The 17,544-nt window shown below is 41.1% G+C and overlaps 2 protein-coding genes across 3 annotated transcripts; both read right to left on the reverse strand.

The window, feature by feature from the left end:
- Positions 1 to 306: 306 nt before the first annotated feature.
- LOC115447606 (cytoplasmic polyadenylation element-binding protein 1) lies at positions 307 to 7,472 on the reverse strand. 2 transcript variants are annotated; one of them, XM_030174761.2, is made up of 13 exons: positions 7,374 to 7,472; positions 6,892 to 7,014; positions 4,970 to 5,103; positions 4,474 to 4,552; positions 4,047 to 4,139; positions 3,606 to 3,690; positions 3,166 to 3,343; positions 2,830 to 2,992; positions 2,537 to 2,702; positions 2,135 to 2,262; positions 1,556 to 1,647; positions 1,302 to 1,462; positions 307 to 1,189 (listed from the first exon to the last, which is right to left on the reverse strand). In XM_030174761.2, the coding sequence occupies exons 1-13, from the start codon at positions 7,389 to 7,391 to the stop codon at positions 1,068 to 1,070; spliced, it is 1,542 nt and encodes a 513-aa protein (XP_030030621.2). In that variant the 5' UTR covers positions 7,392 to 7,472; the 3' UTR covers positions 307 to 1,067. The 2 variants fall into 2 exon arrangements, with proteins under 2 accessions (XP_030030621.2, XP_030030612.2); XM_030174752.2 differs by having other exon boundaries at positions 4,047 to 4,142.
- Positions 7,473 to 8,357: 885 nt separating this feature from the next.
- On the reverse strand, positions 8,358 to 16,899 carry LOC115447718 (protein SMG8). Its single transcript, XM_037441032.1, has 12 exons — positions 16,592 to 16,899; positions 16,119 to 16,414; positions 15,608 to 15,829; positions 15,157 to 15,412; positions 14,765 to 14,917; positions 14,502 to 14,576; positions 13,772 to 13,929; positions 12,781 to 12,984; positions 12,125 to 12,366; positions 11,256 to 11,472; positions 9,936 to 10,260; positions 8,358 to 9,405 (listed from the first exon to the last, which is right to left on the reverse strand). Exons 1-12 carry the CDS (start codon positions 16,727 to 16,729, stop codon positions 9,205 to 9,207), a joined length of 2,487 nt encoding a protein of 828 aa, XP_037296929.1. The 5' UTR covers positions 16,730 to 16,899; the 3' UTR covers positions 8,358 to 9,204.
- Between the last annotated feature and the right edge of the window lie 645 nt (positions 16,900 to 17,544).

Genomic DNA, 17,544 nt, shown 5'->3' on the forward strand with positions numbered 1-17,544 from the left:
TATGAGGGGACCGAACCCCGGATCGCCGAGATTAAAATACTTCTTGAGCAGTCCCTCGACAAGTTTGTGTCAAAATATTAATATTTTACTTTTGTTTTTGAGTCATGTTGAAAAGAGCATTATCAGAATACCTTAGTACATTTTATATGATCGAACTTGGGATAGTTTATGCAATAGTGAATAAATTCTCAAATTCCCTAAAAGTTATTAAAAGCCGGCACTTGGCGTTTGAGTAAATACGAACTAGTACTTAAGACAGAGGAAGGAGAAAGTAAAATACGTTGTAATTGATAATGATTTATTTCCAATAACATTAGTATATTTAGTTTAAAATCAAGTAACAAGCGATCAGTTAAAATCAACAATTCATTTTCCATTGCTTACTAAAATTCTATAAAATCACGATTACATTTTAAAAGCTTAAAATGTTATTAAAATCTTCAGTGGACAGCCTAGAGGCGTATTTTAAAATATTTAAAAAATCACTAACAATATAATTTAAATTTGGCTAGAGTTACAATGTTCTAATATGGAATTAAATCTAATTAGCGAAGTGGTCCTTCGAACTTGAGCCTTATTGCGCGGCCTGTGAAGCTGTATTCCATATTTCAGTCCCATTAATACAATTAGCCTAATCAAGTCACTAATTCATATGCGAGGCTTGCCTTCGATATGGCAAATTGTAGATAATTTTATGTTAAAATTTCGATAAATTAAAGCGAACCAGACCGATTTCTACAATTAAAACTGATCAATTTTTCTTATAGACACTTGTACAATTTTTCACCTTCGTCTTTAGAACTAGTAAAAATTGAGAAGCGTCATAATTAAATCGATTAAAATGATTATCGATTGAAAAGACTGCACTGAAATCGATTAACTATAAAAATTTCGATATCTATATTATAGAGGGAATATAAGTTTGATATAGATTGTCAATATTTGTTTGAAGCATTGGGAGTAGCATTCCAGTGCAGTCAGAAAATCAACCTTACAACTAAGCTATCGTGGTGGCGAAGCGCCCAACTTAATAGCGGCTCGACACATATCGCCGCTGCGCCGGCGACTCAGCGCGGCGGCCAGCCCGCCTCCGAGCCACCCTGCTCCGCCGAGCTGGAGCAACTCGCGCCACTCGCGCCACTAGCACCGCTCGCGCCACTCGCGCCACTCGTCGCAGGAGACGGGGTACCTAGGTAATATGAAAGACCATTTCAAATAAAGCAGCTGAACAGTCTAAAGCAATGAATACTTTAATCTTACGCATTTAAAAATGACTAATGAATTGATTGTATCGTTCTCACCATCATTATTGGCGTAGAGTCCGTTGAGACAGAGCGTGGAGACGCGGTCGGCGGGGGGCGAGGGCGCAGGCGCGGCGGCCGGCCCGCTCTTGGAGCTGCGCATGAGCGGCTTGTGGTTGTCGGCGCTGTGCTGCCACGACCAGCACGAACGGCAGAAGTACCTACCGCAAAATAAATTCTCAAATCAATCCCTGAATGAAGATCGAATTTCAGATCGCTAATATGGTCTATAAGGTCATTATATCGACACTTACCCAAAGCACATGGGCTCACGACAAAAGTACGGTCCCTGCTGCAAGTTGCACACAGAACACATCGAGTCCTCCAGGTAAGGGTCTACTTGCACCTGAAATAAGATTCGTTGTTTAATTTATTCCTAGGAGGAAATTGTAAACTTTGATTCTTGATCTAGGTTAGTAGTAATTACAGATTATTTCTCCCCGAAATATTAATCCCCTAATTTTCCATCATGAGTGTTCCCCTGATGTGATGAGAGCCTATCACAATATCTAGGACAAATTCTAACTCGAGCTGATGCAGAGCAGAAAATTTTATTACTTTACACGATCCAAGATTCGAACCTGGGATCTCCGAGTGGTCTAAAGGTGGAATTTTAATCAATTTCATCCGAGCAGATTAAATGGCCGTGTTAATCCAAGTCTCATGGATTTTGATGTCTATAGTAGAGAGTAGCATGCCAAGCGAGTACGCGACAAGTATATCAAAGTATGCAAAGTGGCAATCCAGTCTCTGCCTAACCCTATAGGATAGAGTGATACTATGTATGTATGCATGTATATATGTATCTATAGGAGAGTGCCAATTGATTGTACCTTTTTAGTGAACTTGGGCGTGCGTATCTCGATGTAGGCGGCGGAGATGGCGCGCACGTACGAGCGCACGTTGTTGAACGTCACGCGCCCGGAACCGATCGGGTACTTGTTCTTATCCGTGTCTATGCCTATAACAAGGGTTATAAATGAAAAAATACTTTTAACACTTAACATTGAAAATTATTTTACAAGAGACTAGAATCAGGAAATTTAATTTCAACGAATTGAAAATGAGAATGCGTAGGAAAGCACATGTATGCAAGCAGTTCAGTTTTAATGTTGAGTAGTCAAATTACATTGATTATATTAGGGATTGGAAATCTCATTGTAGACTAAATATAAAACCAAGCTGGATTGGTATTGACAGTTTCTTTATCTATAGAAATATGCGCACTAGCGTACCTGCATAGACGACGCCGGAGAAGAGGTCGTTCATGATGGTGGCGAGCCCGGCGGCGCTGATCATGCCGTGCAGCGCGCCCACGAACACCGTGCGCGCCGGCTCCAGCCGCGCCGACCCGCCGCTCACCCAGTTAGAGTCGCACACCGCCCACGGGATCACTTGCACCTGCACCATATTCCATCATAGTATCAACTCGCTTATGCTATGAAACTTATTGGGGTATAATCACAAAAGATTTCAATATTTAAAGATTTAATACACAAAGCTACTTGAATTAAAAACGAATATGTACCTCTTTGGTGCGCATCTTGCGCGAGGCGATGCGGTAGTACCAGTCGCGTCCGTCGGAGCGCGAGGCCGCCAGCAGCGCGCGCACGCGCCGCTCGCTCTCCAGCGTCACGTACGCGTACCCGCGCGGCGACGCGCCGCCGCACTCGCGCCCCGGCCACTCCACGCTGCGGACACGCACAATGCTTCATACAGAAAACATTTCCAAATGTTATTGCACCCATTGTTTATATCAAATACAGCCGCTCTATATCCTGCCACAAGCAATCCATAATTTATCACAACTGTTTGCAATTCGACTGCACAGAAATATAATTCTAGATATGCAATACATTCTTACCGAATCGGGTGGAAGTGCCTCAGCGTGTGCATGAGAGCTTGTTCTGTGATGTCCCAGGGTAGCCCGCCTAGGAATACTTTTGCGGAAAAGCCGCCAGCAGGGTCGGCGCTGCGGGGGGGCAGGGCGCCACTCCAGACCAACACTTCAGGACGGTCGCGATTGTTCGATACCGCGCCACCTATACTCGCCAAAATTAAATAGCTCAAGGATAAGATGGAATATTCGGAAAAACAGTTTTTCATTAATTGTGAAACGGTAATAGAAAAATTTACAAGGGTCATCAAATGCACGTACGTATGCGGATTCAGCGAAGTATTAAATACATGGTAAATTACTTAACAGAATATTTTACGCTTTCTTAAATAGGTAGATATACCAAATCCAAAGTGGATCCAAAATGATTGGATACAGGTATGAACACAAGTGCCGGTAATACTTACAAAAAGATGCGCGGCGCGGGAGCAGATGGGCGCGGTTGTCCCTAGAAGTGCCACTTGCGTGATCCGGCGCCCAGTGTGGCTCCACCTGAACCAAACGATATAGCTCATTTAAAACAAAATGAAAATCCATTCAAAATTCTTGAACACCGAACACTGTTTACAATTAGTTTTGTTTGAAACTTAGCATTGGCAGGACTAAGGATTGCCTCGATGAATATAGCGTGCGCGGTATTCATTGCCGAGGTCCCAAGTAGGGCAGCGATTGAGTTTTCTTACTTAGGATCAGACCGGAGTTTGAAATTTGTCATAACTCACCCTATTAAGTCTTGTAATAGAAACATGTGAAAAGCGGGTGCCCTCGTTCCATCTACCTACCATTTCGGGAATAAAGAAGCGATATCCAGTAAGGCTCAATGTTCATGAATACAAAATTAGACTGACCGCTTTCTCCAGATGGTCGTAGCTCAGGCGCACGGGCGGCGGCACGGACGCGTACATAGACCGCGCGCTCGACGGCGCCGGCATCGCCAAGGCCTTCTGAAACCCACACTTACTGTACCTACTACTACCTACACTAAGATTTTATAATTGAGGATCAAAAGAGCTATGGTAAGTGGTCGCTGCCTTCCATAGTCTAAAAACCCAAAGGATCCATGCGAGGATTTTTTAACTTTGAAACATTTTATACTGAATAAATTAATCTCAAGTGTTAAGGCAGCTGCAACGGTAAATGATATGTAGAAATTTTGTTGAAAATCTATTATTATGAAAGACTTTAGATGCTTTATAAATGTTTAAAAAGCATGAAAGTTAATGAAATCGTAACTTTATAGATGAGTGAAAAGGTAAACTAAAAGCAAGTACTTACTAAGGATGCGACGAGGTCGGTGATGCCCTGACCAGACGTGGACTCCTCCGGCCAACCCGGGCCCGGCTGTGCGCTTTCACTGCAACCAAACCAACATAGAAGTCCAATAGATTAGACAGTTATCTCCAACTGATCGGGGTAGAATTACCGAACTGTATGAAACCATACGGTATGCTTATTAGGATTAGACTAATTTATTGCAATAGATGTATACTAGGTCCTTTAAGTGAAGATCGAAAATCCATTTTGCGCAAAAGTTAAACATCACGAACAAAAAAGATCAGTACAAATTCTTGAAGCCTAAAGAAAATTATGCCATTGAAAATAAGATTACAAATTAGACTCTACGAGACAAGCTTGCCTTATTTCTTATATTTACATGAAAGAAAACATTTAGGGACGGGGAAAGATCGTCCCCCGTGTGACTATGAAGACTGGAATGTCTTCGAAACGTTGACTAAATCTAAAAAATATTTAGTAATATTTCAAAGCCTACCTGTAGCTAGCAAAGGCCCGCGGATGCCGCGGCGGGAAGCAGCCGGGAGGCACGAGCGCGCGCGGGCTCTGCGCCGCCTCCGGGCTGCGAGGCTCCTCCCAGCGCCACGTGCTCTCGCCACCGCTCTGGACGTACTAAAAATTTAGGTTCATTTACATAATTGAAAAGAAATTCAAAACATTAGATATGGAGCAGATGACTAAGACGAGCTATTATAAACAGTGTTCAAATAGACCCAAACCGATTTGAGCATAGAACAAGACACTTATGGTAGTTCCACAAGATTAAGACTGGGTATAAATAAAAGGTGATAGGTATCACGCGTAAACCTATAGAAATCGAAATCGTCTAGACATTGTCTAATCTAGTTTCATCGAGCGCAACAAGCATGAAAAAATCCTGTATCCGAGTTTTCCGGGTCGCAGCGCGGCTGCGATTAACCGCCGTACACAGCCTTGGCATGGGCCTATAATATTAAATTGCCAGCGCCATGCCAATAGCCGGCAATACGCCAGACTGCCAAGTTCGCGATTACATGATACAAAGAAGATACAAGAACCAAACATACCAATTACGGGCGCACGCTTAACATTTTAAATTTATTTGTACAAGTGCCAGCTTGTCGAATGAAGGATTACTTTAGTTAGAATAGAGTAGGCGGGAAATATCGGATTGGAGTATCCAATCTGTCATGAGTAATCTAAAAGTATGCCTATTAACTTCGAATTTAGTTCATTATTCCACCTCAAGACTCAACAGTAGCTATAATTCAAAGGAAATATTTCTAAAATTGAATCAATAGTCCCTTCAAACGAATCCAAGTAGGCGGGAAAGAGCCAGTGGGCAGTCAGCCTACGGATTCAAAGAACATCTAGAATATAGTACAATAAAAATAAAATTTAAGACGCCCCTCAAGGAGCGCTCGAGACGCGATTAAACAAGCGTCTGGCTCGAGTCTCCGATGCAAAGCATAGACAAATCCGAAGGCTATACAAGCTAATGCAAGTGCATTAAAGCATTGCGATCCGGTCGGCATTTGGCACTGGGTGCACATTACGCGGCCCACTGTTGGCACGAACCTTCACTGTACATTAACTGGCATCAAACCGGATGTCGTATGCTACATTATTATGAACGGACAATAAAACCTACGCGAGCCTGCCACTTAAAATTTGATAAGTGTGCCCCCTTAATATTGGGAGTCTTGGCGCCCAACGTGGTGGAGCGGTCGCTTTAAATTTTCTAAAGAATATATGAAATTGTTTTTGGATGTAGTTTGAAGTTTCTAGCAATGTTTTAGAAACGCTCATAAATTTTTCAACTTAACTCAATTATACAAATATAGCACATGCGTCTTAATAAAAAAAATCACTACTAATACTATCAGATCTAACATACAACTAAATGTACGAAATAATAAATACTCTCTTCGAAATAATTATCAACTAGGATTAATTAAGCCAAGGACAAACTATGGAAAGAAGACCATTCTATATGAGGGTGCTCAGATGTACAATAAATTACCGAATAAAGTGAAAGACAGTGAAAGTGTAAATACTTTTAAAAATAAACTTAAGCTACATATTATCGCGACGAGTAACAGAGACTAATGAATATTCCTACTTTAAGTTACAAATTTATGTATCTCATTATAAGTGAAATGTATTATATTTCTTATGAGAATAAAGCTCTTTAAACCTAATTTAGCGGCGAATTGGCGCCCAACGTGGGACTATTGGCTTTCGTGGTTAAACAATTCAAATTGAACCATTTGTCTTAAATCGTGAAGGTAGTGAAGTAATAAAATTACTTAATTGAGTAGGTACTATCTATTATACGCAAGTGAAAGTTTTGAAATCTAATTGTAATGTTTAAGAGATATAAAACACCACTTTCTATAGTGTAAAAGTTTGTTTACTCACATTGGGCATCGGGCCGACGGCAGCAGCGGGCGGCGGCTCAGGGATCTGGGACGTATCTAACCCAAGGAGTTCTGCGAGGGAGCGGCGATTTTCATTGGAACCGCCGCTTCCGCGAGCATTATCCTAAAAAAGAGGAACATAGCTCACCACACAAAAGTCAATATCTATAGTCGTTGTAAACCGAAAATACTCGAAATATGGATGTTGCATTTTTTCCAACAAGAACTGCATACACTACACTTAAGTGAGAATGTCAATGGGAAACCTGGCAAATATAAAAAAAAACGGGATATTGGTATATCTAGTTCTGAAAATAAGTGCGGGTAGTCCAGAAAGGACGTGAAAAATTTGAAATGAATATTCTAAAAACCGTTGGACGGTAGACCCGAAAACAAATTCACAAATTAAATCACACAAAAGGCCATAGTAAGCCATTAGAAATAACATATGAGCAGAGTTTGCAAACTGTAATAAAAACTCACCTGATGTAGGAGCGGCATAAGTGCCGCAAAAGTTCGGCAAAGTTTCAACTTATATACACCGGTCGGTTAGTTGCTTGGGATGTTCGCGCGGCGACGGCGCACAAGCGACTGACGGAATAGCAGCTCGCTGCGAAGCAAGAAGCTGCTCCTACCCCACTATGCGCTCCCCTCCCACACCCTACCACTGACGCACCACGCCCCCTTCACAACTTCAGACGGAAACGAACGGAAAAGTACTTTTTATTTTGAATTTCGAATATTTTAATTTATAAAATTAGTTTAGGTGCTTTTAATATTGAGAATAATTTATAATCAGTAAAAGTAAATGAATCAATCAGTTAGTGTTAATAAATTTGCTTTATTGTTTTATTTTGGGTATATATGTAAGAAAATAAGTCGTCGAACGACTTAAAGTGGATAAATTGAAAGACAATTTCCGCACAATTGAATTTCATAAAAATATAATTCACTAATAATTTATATGAGATAAATGCTCAGGTAGCAAATAGTTTCACCAATACATATTTTAAGTTAGTTTACTGACTTAAGTAATAAAAATGTGATGTTTATTTTGTCATTATGATTAAATTTAATACTAAAATTGAGAGGATCTCATTTACGGATATAATTGCCTATTAATAAGTATTTGTATTGATTATGTAGCTAGTACACGTGGTTTGCCGCATTATGCGCATGCGTGAAAAAGTTATTGAATTGTTTTCAAGGTTATACTAATTTAAATAAATTTATGATAATAACATTGGCTCGATTCTAATTTTACCATCTTTTTATTTAGATTAATATCCTTTTTTTATTTTAATATAAACATGTTTGTTGGCCTTACTTTCAAACAAAACAAAACAAGGGTTCGAAATTCAAATTGTTTTTACCGCCTATACAGGACATTTTTTTAAAAGTGTATAAAGTTATTTAAATTATAAAAAAAAATAGTGAATAAAACCTTAATACAATAAAACACACTCATATGTTTAAATTTTTATTATTCAATACATTTCCTCTACTTTAATTATTTTCATAAGTATCTCTCATAGACTTATTTACGCATAACATACAAAAAGAACACATTCTCTGGGACATCTTCCAAAGTACTTAGCCCATGGATTTTCTTAAATCCTTTTTTACAGAGCTAGGTACACATATGGGTTACAAATTAGCTTATAAATATGAATAACACCAATACAATGTGTTTACACAAATATTCTCGTCTAAAAGTATTCCAAGTCTGACTGTACTTTGTCATGAGTCCAAAGGGTATAAAAATATCCTCCAACTCCATACGGGCGATATAGGATCGGTAGTCTGTATACGTCCTGTCCTATGATAGACAACATACAAGCACTTTGAAGGACCATAGACTATCTCCACTCGGCACTACAACTCCTTTCAAGGATCAAGTAGTACAAATCTCCTCATTCTTATCCCTTTCATCCTGCCCCCTTCCTTTGTGGATGCCCGTTGTCGCTAGTAGCCAGGAGGTACCAATATCCGACATACAGGGACCTTCTGGTGTTGACAACGGGGAAAATTAAGGACCGCCCTGGACCATGCACCAGGGACATTCAGCACTAACAATGCTGAACTCTGGCAATGAATATGGTGGGCACCTTACTCCCAAAAAAAAGTAAGTCCACATAGAGCACAGCATGTCTGGACTTATCAAACACTTCACTTATTTTCCTTAGCCTTATCAGTGATTGTTAAAATTCACATCCAGCACTGAACGCCAAGGTCTGGAGTATCATACTTGAGTTCACTTCTTCTTCTTAGTTTTACGAATGATCACAATCCCGTTATTGTTGGGCAGGTCCTGCTAGTCCTGCAGGCCGAATAGAGGCGCGAGCAGGGCTCCGACACGGGGCGAAGCGCCGGGCCGCGGCCGGGGCAGACACCCGCGCTCGTCGCAGTACACGTACGGAAGCCGCAGCACCCAGTACGCGGAGGCGGACAACTTGATGGGAGGAGAGCCCGCGGGCTGCGGCACGAAGATCGGACCCCCGGCTATTGGTTGCATCTGGAAATTTATATAGTTTGTTATTAAATTAAAGATTCACATAATAATTTTTTTTATGTGGTTCAAACTAAACCAGGATAACACAGTTTTTTCTTTATAGAACCTCGCACTTCACAACAAACATTTGATTAAAAAAACATACATTTTCTGGTTCTGACTGTACTACTTATAGTATGTAAGTACTTTATATCATTCAAAATTTAAAAAGTAATTGTAATTTTGAAATTCTTGTTTTAACGCCAATTGGATATTAAATTGACATCTGGGTATGGCTAGAGAGCCACAAAGGACAGATTCAAAATTAGAAATGATATGATGTGGCCAGACACATCCAGATATAGATATTGAGGCTGATTGGTCTTAATATAAAAAAATAAAAAGGCGGCCACCTTTGGCAGATAATCTTATGTTAAGTTACACTACTGCTCAAAAACAGTGCTCACTTACTATTGGAAGGCCTATATGCACTTATTCCTTTTCCAGATAAAAAATGTATACATAAATTGGAATTCACTGTAAATCTATTCTACCTTGGGGTCGAGCGTGACGTGCACGGGCGCCTTGGGCGTGACGACGTGCACGCGCGTGAGCACGGCGGCGGGCGGCGCGGGCGCGCGGCACAGGCACGGCGCCGCCGCCGGCATGTCCGCGCTCGCCAGCCGCGCGCCCGCCGCGCCGCCCGCGCCGCCCGCCGCGCCGCCCGCCATCACCGCGCCCGGCGCCGCCGCCATGAACCGGTGTCCGCGCGGGCACTCGTACTCGAACCCGATGAAGATCTTCACGGTGAGGTGCGACTGCGCCGCCTTGCCGCGCCCGCGCGTCACGGCCGCGCGCCACAGGCTCGCCTGCTCCATGCTGAACACAACATAACAATCATTACAATTAGCATGTAAGGAGACTTGTCAGGAAACGAATAATTAAAACAAATACAGCGCTGCAAATAAATAAATGCAGTTATTACCAGAGGCGGCTCGTGAAATTTTTTGATGGGGGTTCACAAAAAAATAATTGAAAAACTAAAGCTTACTATTTATTTTATTTGTATTTAGCCGCATTTCTTTTCACACTGTTTAAAAAAGATATACTGTATGTTTTCATTTTAACACAAAATATCGCGCACAAACTATTTTTTAATACTCGGCGCGCGCACGGCACGGCTGGCTGAACGACAACTGAGTGACGCGTGAGCGGCGCTCCAGACTACGCTAATTTCTCATACGATATCTTTTGTTTCACGCGTCAGCCCGAGTCGATCTCTCTCTTTCGCACTCATTGAATACAGTACTAAGAGTCATACTAAACTTCGTTTCATAGGAGCACAATCGCTGGCGCTCCACTCGTTACAAATTGACGCTACATGTACCTATATAGGTAATATAATAGACTTTTTATAGGCATAGTAAAATATAAAGAATGTAATGTAAGGATCTTATGTATTATAAATTATTAAATTAGCTAAGTATGTAATTTTCGTGGGAGTGCACTGCACCAGCGCTCTTTCGGATGAGCCGCCACTGGTTATTACCAACCTTAAGTCTTTGCTTAGAATTGACATTATTACAAATAATACACAGGTAATGACATAAAATTGCGTGCGTATTATATCGAATCCATGTTTTAATTGAGCTTCCTATTTCCCTTAATGATGACCATAAAAATGTTTTTTTTTACTATACCATTTAGAAACGACGCAAACAGGGTTATGGACTCGAAGTGCACTAATCAGAATAAATTTTGTTGACGTGTTTACTGGTGACTTAATTTGCCTGGTATACTTTATTTATCGATCCAAAGATATCGATTAAGATCATTAATGATTTCGATCATGAATCAAACACTTAATGACTCACCGCACAGCGCAATCCCACGGCATGAGGAAGTTGGTGTGCGGCAGGAAGCCGGGCTGCAGGTGTTCGGGCAGGCCGACGCTGTGCGAGTACAGCGAGGAGGCGCCCACGCACACCAGCGACCAGCTCGGGAACGCGGGCAGCAGCCCCGCCGGGCTCGCCGTGTGCAGCATGCCCGGCAGGTACTCCGTCGTCGACGGCTGGCGGCTTATTACTTTCTCTGGAATTGACAAATGAAATAGCTGTTCATTTTATTCAAATCCTGCATATTTGTACAGAATATGTGTTAAATCAGGCCGCCATATTTATGTTGACTAGCGAGGGGCAATGATTTCTCGTCAATCAATGCAGTGGCGTCACTATGTCAAGCCCATATAAAATAAATTATGGTTATAACTAGCTAACGTGTTAAAGAGTCTAAATCAAACCACTATCGTATTATGTCCTCCCATTACATTACCACTATTTATCAAAATGTTATTGTTCGATATGAAGTTAGTAAAAACATGCTTTATGACTCCAAAAATGGATGTCTAAAAACTGGTTGGAACTTGTTCGTTACTAACCTCAACCTTTACAATAGTGATCCTCGTAACAGTGTCGCGTTCCGAGATCACCCTGTATATATTAACTTCAAACAGGCTGGTAAAATTAGGGCGACAGCCGAGCGGAAATCATCTCTCACCAGTCAACATTGTATATGGACCCCAGATACCATATACACAAGGTGTTAAAACTTGCCATAGCGGCCCACGTAAGTGATGCGTTCCGGGATCAGTCTGTGTATATACTACAATATTATATAGTGGTAAACATACCATGAGGTGTTGTGTGGTCACTTTACTATGGCCAAGAAAGAGTACCACACTAACCTGTAGCAGCGTCTCCCCGGAGCGGCACGAGGTAGCCGGCGTCGTCGTCGTCGTTGGAGGCGTGCGAGCCGGCCGAGCCGGGCGACAGCGCGTGCGGGCCGGACCACGCGCCCGCCGCCGAGCCCTCCGCCGCCGACGCCGCCGAGCCCGCCGACCCGCCCGACAGCGAGCTCAGCTCCGACTGCCTCCCCACTACTGTCTCGTTCGGCTCCTCGCTCGATGCGCCTTTTACTGCTGCCGCTCTGGAATGATTATGTTTTTTGTTCTCATGTATTGTTTAACTCTTATTATATAAATTTTAGACATAGATCTCTTCAAGATTCTTGCTAGTATTGATAAACTTAAATCTAGTCTTATCTAACCACGTAGTTATGAGCGTTAATCCAATGCCAATCTTTATGAATATTTGATATATTTCATATCCGCCCGGATAGCGACTACCGTACACAAGGTTTTAAAACACGCCATAGCGGCCCACGTAAATGTATCGCATTTCGGGATTAGCCTGTGAATATCCAGTTCCAACAGGCCGGCATAATTGTGTCGACTGTCCAAAGGTAATCATCTCTCGTCAATCGATATTTTATGGGATCCCTTTTTAGTAACCATCAGGTGCACTAGAATTATTTTGCTGTGCACGTATAGGAAATACTGACTTGTAAGTAGGCGTAGAAGGCTGGAAGACGGGGAAGTCGATGGCGAGGAGCGTGGGGCAGGCCTGGCAGCGCTGCGCCGCCGCGGCGTAGAAGGCGCAGTTGGCGGCGCGCGCCGAGTACGGGTCCTCGCGCGACACCTTCGTGCGCCCGCAGTTGCACGCCGACACGTAGCACACGCCCGACGAGTGCTCCGTGCCGCTGTCACTGTACACATCACAATGTTGGCTCACTACTGGTAGATATTGAGTATGTGTATAGGCGAAAGTGTAGAATGGTATTAATGTCAGATATTTGGCATTATGACCATACAAATTCTGTGTTTTTACCACAACATTTTGGGTGAAGGTTCATTATAAAATCAAATCGCTTATATGGTAGAATTTTTGGATTACTATATGTGTGAGGGGCCATTATAATATTCGATCGCTTATATGGAAGAATTTATAAAACTCAGTATTGGTTGCAATTGACTTGAAAATATTGAACGGTAAGCTATGTTTAATCTATTAGTTAAAGGGGTTTTTAAACTCGATCTTTCGCTATTCGGCGTCTATAGATTATATCGTCGATAGAACAGACGTTACTTGCATTGACTACATACTTGTATATTTAAAAAAATATTAAGAATTAAAAATATAATAATAAAATTCGAGACTGTGGGTTAAGGTTATAGCTTAAGGTCCATTTTTCATACACTTTGTTTCACCTTTAATCTGGGTAACTAAACAAGTATTGACAAGTAAAGAATTTAAATTCACGTCTAGTTAGTGATTAGTTCTCGCAGTTGAAAGAAAAACGTAAAAATAATTAATATGCATGGATATTTCGGCCTTTAAAATTTCGTCGTATTAAATTTTAAAGGCCGAAATATCCATGCATTTTTTTTATATATTTAAGTAAAATGTGAGGTGACTGGGTAGAGCAAACAGTGTAAGTGTATATAGTTCGTCGTTGTAGTAGGACGTGGGTAAAGTGAAGGGTGTTTGGTTACTGCAGCGGCAGCGCGCAGGGGTGTCCGGTGAGCGAGGGCGCCTCGCAGAGCCGGCGCGCGGCGTAGGTGTGCGCGCACGCCGCCGCCAGCCGCGCGCGCGCGCCGCCCGCCAGCGCGCCGCGCGCCATCGTCTCCAGCACGCCCAGCGCCACCGACACCTGCACAGTCGCACCGCCCCGTCAACCGACACACTACAATCTACAACCTGACAAATATGTCTGCATACGATGGACCTATCCTATAGACAATATTGTATATAACGAGAATATACTAAATAAATCTGTATATGTACGGTTTATGCTATACAAACCGCACATTGTAACTCGCCGTGTACTTATAGTTGCACGGGCGAGTCAGCATTTTACGTTACTATGTCATTTTTATTATATCAATGTATTCGCATCAGTTCACCTAACGCCACCGTGCAATCAACATTACTTACATTTTAACTATTTTTAACAAACAACTTTTGTGAACTCAAATAAATAACGTGATCATTAAGTGGTCGTCTTTGACTACAACACAACCTCAACAACATTAAAAGACTGTGTGGTACACACCATACAGTATATAATACTGTAATTAAAAATAACCAATACGACGCAAAAGCACTATATTTCATTCATTCAGAAAAGGTACAAAAATATCATAGGAAAAACTAATCATAAATTTATTCCTCCTTTTAAATAGTTAATACATATAAGCAAAACGTTATTATTTGATAACTAACCTTGTGCAAATGGTGTTGGTTCGAGTAGTGAGCCGGCAGACCCTCGGCGTACGAAGCTTGAGCTATTGGGAGCACCTAGAAAACATCAGACAGATCACATTAAACATCAAAAAGTTTCCATGCATTTCAATTGAAATTCAATTCACACGTCGGTTATCCAATAAAGTAGAATATAAAGTATTCATAAATTAAATTATATAAAATAGATTTCTGAGAAAATACCCATTCCCCTATGGAACCTTTGCAGATGCTACACTTAATACCTTGGCACATCGCGCCTGTGAGAAGCGCACATCGGTAGCGAGCGCGTCGAACAGCGCGCCGCTCGGCTCCGCGCCTTCCGGCACCTTGCGCACGCGCGTGTACAGCTTCAACAAGGCCTTCGCGGCCACGCGCCAGCTCGATGCACTGGGTAGCTGGAAAAACATAATAATATTATAAAAACAAGTAAGTTACCAAATGAATAAATCACTTTATAGCCTTCTTCAGTTAATTCTACATAGTTTAGCTAGTTTGCAAAAACAACAAAACAGGAAAATTATGGGTATATATTTTTAAAAATTACATCATCAATCATAATATTTAGAATTATATTAAAAAGAATATATTTTCATCTTATTAATTTACCCCAACAGGTACCAAAAATAAACTATACCTCAAAAAAGGAAGTGCTCATAGCATATTTGCCAACATTATCATCAAAGCCCTCCGCAAACGCCAGATCTACGTGAGCCTGCACGAACTGCGCGAAGCCAGGGCGCTCGGTCTTAGCGGCGGCGACGGGCGCGCCCGCACACAGCCGCACGAGGCCGCGCACGAGCTGGCTGACGTCACGCGCGTTACCAACCTCGTCATCGGTGCTTATGTACACGAACTCTTCGTTCTTTGGTATCGCGAAGAGTGATTTGGCACTGAAATGAAATATTATAAAGAGTGAGACACTAATGATAATTCGGATTTGTTTATTACAGAAGACTAACAAATGTGTTTTGGTCAATAATGATCTCACTTATTGATGCACATACAATAGGTATATTTATGGGTGCAATATTCTATAGGCACACATTGAAGACTAATAGATTGTTTGAGATAACCTCAACACTCACCAGACATTTGTGATAATTCTGGCCTTTCTGAATATAAAATACAGCTGGTCTTCAACAGAGTGTTCTAGCCTCTTCAGCGCTGCAGGCGCCTTCTTGAGCGGCGCCGGCGCACGTCTGAAGTGGAACAGCAGGCGTGGGCAGCAGCAGCGACTGTGGGTCTCCCACGCTCCACCTGCGCCGGCGCCTGTCAGCGCTGATAATGCATCCATTGACAGTTCGGCTCTGTAAACATGGATTATTTTTTTTTGTCTAAGAGGCATTATATTTTGTGTGTAATTAGGGTATTTAGGTTTTTTAATTAAGTTATATTCTAGTGAAAGACTCATGTTGATACATCTCTAATTTTCTTCGTTGTATTCTGAAGGTGGTATAAGGTAGTAGGTATGGTATGATTACTATGAAACATGACATAAAATACTCATGAAGCAAAATTTATCAGGTTCGTTGATTTTGTTTAGAATAAAATATTGAGTAAAGAAATCAATAAAAAAAAATGTTATACCCCATTTACCTGTATGAATCAATTGCTTTCAACAGTTGCAAATAACCAATATCAAACACAGAGGTTGGTGAAGAAAGCACCACAATGTGGCACAGTTGGAAAAGCAGTGCTATAAGCTTGCAGGAATCAATGGCCAGCTCTCCTGACGCCACCAGCCAGTGAGAGGCATCTGCATCTTTCACTGTGCTCTTGGACTTTTCACTTAGGTTCTCTGCTAACTCAGCCAGCAACTTTGTGTCCATGTGTGTCACGGCATGGAGATAGAGAACTCCGCGTCTCTCGTCCCAATGACATTCTATATCAGTCTGAAATTAATAATATTTACAAAGCTGACATTAAGAGCAGTTAATATGGTATATATATTAAATTTAGATGATATGCAAGTATAATCATGATAGTTTAAAACTTTAGCCGTTAGTTGTCAGTAAGTGTTGGTTAGTATACTAATTGTCTATCTGATGTTAAGGGTAAACTTTACTTACGTTTTCACTCTGCACTGTAGATAGAAGTGGTGTGGTCTTGTTAGGATATCGATAAGGAGACTTTCCGATAACTCCTACAACCACTATGCGTTCTTTCTTAGAAAAATTGGGAATATCAGATATAGAGAAAACTTGCATGATTGCAGTTTTGAATACAGGCTTTTTATTACATCCGCCCTTTTAATATGTTTATCGTTAACAATGGAACGGTATTTTAATTCACTTCAAAATAAAGGATCCTTGTTAATAATTTAATAAATAATTATTTTCAACGTGTTTTAATGAAAACAAATCTTACGAATTGACATTGACAACAGTGTTGCCAGGGCCCTTGAGTCGTAAGTTACATTTCGTTTCCTGAAATGTTACATTTTTGCTGCAAAAGTTACATTATTGTTTTGTTTTTAATTTACGCGTTTTTGGGCTAGCATTTCTGTAGCTACGAAACCGCGGGGACTCGCGAAGTAGGAAATGTGCGCGCGCGCGCACACTCAAGCAAAAATCAAGTTTTAATGTAGGCAAGATACGTTTCATTTTGTCATGGCGAGCCACCTCTAAGTGTGATATGGATTGAAATACTTTTTAGACCCGCCAGTTTTAGGTGCATTCAATTTGGAGGCGTTGAATAGAAATGCGTTCGTAAACTGTTTACAATAAAAAAATTGTATTACAAATCTCGTTGTTCTCAAAAGTTACGAAAATTGCCTTAAATATAAAAATTACTTACATGTTACGCGAGGGGGTCAAAAGTAACGAAAAATGTAAGAAATGTAACCTTCTGGCAACACTGATTGACAAATAATAATGGACAGTTGACAGTTGACATAAACAATCTGACATTGACAAGACCTATTTACGAATTTAGCTACACCTAAATAAGATTCTACATTTTGAAGCGACAATCATAAAATATAATTAATAAACTTTTTAAAAAATATTACGATTGAATATTT

This window comes from Manduca sexta, chromosome 21 (assembly GCF_014839805.1).
Source record: "Manduca sexta isolate Smith_Timp_Sample1 chromosome 21, JHU_Msex_v1.0, whole genome shotgun sequence".
NCBI classification, from domain to species: Eukaryota; Metazoa; Arthropoda; class Insecta; order Lepidoptera; family Sphingidae; genus Manduca; species Manduca sexta.

Bases quoted from the DNA above. Each gene is read 5' to 3' on its own strand.
- LOC115447606 (XM_030174752.2), bottom strand. The intron at 3,691-4,046 runs GTCAGTCTAATT...CGTTTGGTTCAG, and splicing joins ACGACCATCTGGAGAAAGCG to GTGGAGCCACACTGGGCGCC. The intron at 2,993-3,165 runs GTAAGAATGTAT...GCGTGTCCGCAG, and splicing joins AGGCACTTCCACCCGATTCG to CGTGGAGTGGCCGGGGCGCG.
- LOC115447718 (XM_037441032.1), bottom strand. From the start codon at position 16,729: ATGCAAGTTTTCTCTATATCTGATATTCCCAATTTTTCTAAGAAAGAA. The intron at 16,415-16,591 runs GTAAGTAAAGTT...TATTAATTTCAG, and splicing joins CTACAGTGCAGAGTGAAAAC to ACTGATATAGAATGTCATTG. The intron at 14,918-15,156 runs GTATAGTTTATT...ATGTTTTTCCAG, and splicing joins TGAGCACTTCCTTTTTTGAG to CTACCCAGTGCATCGAGCTG.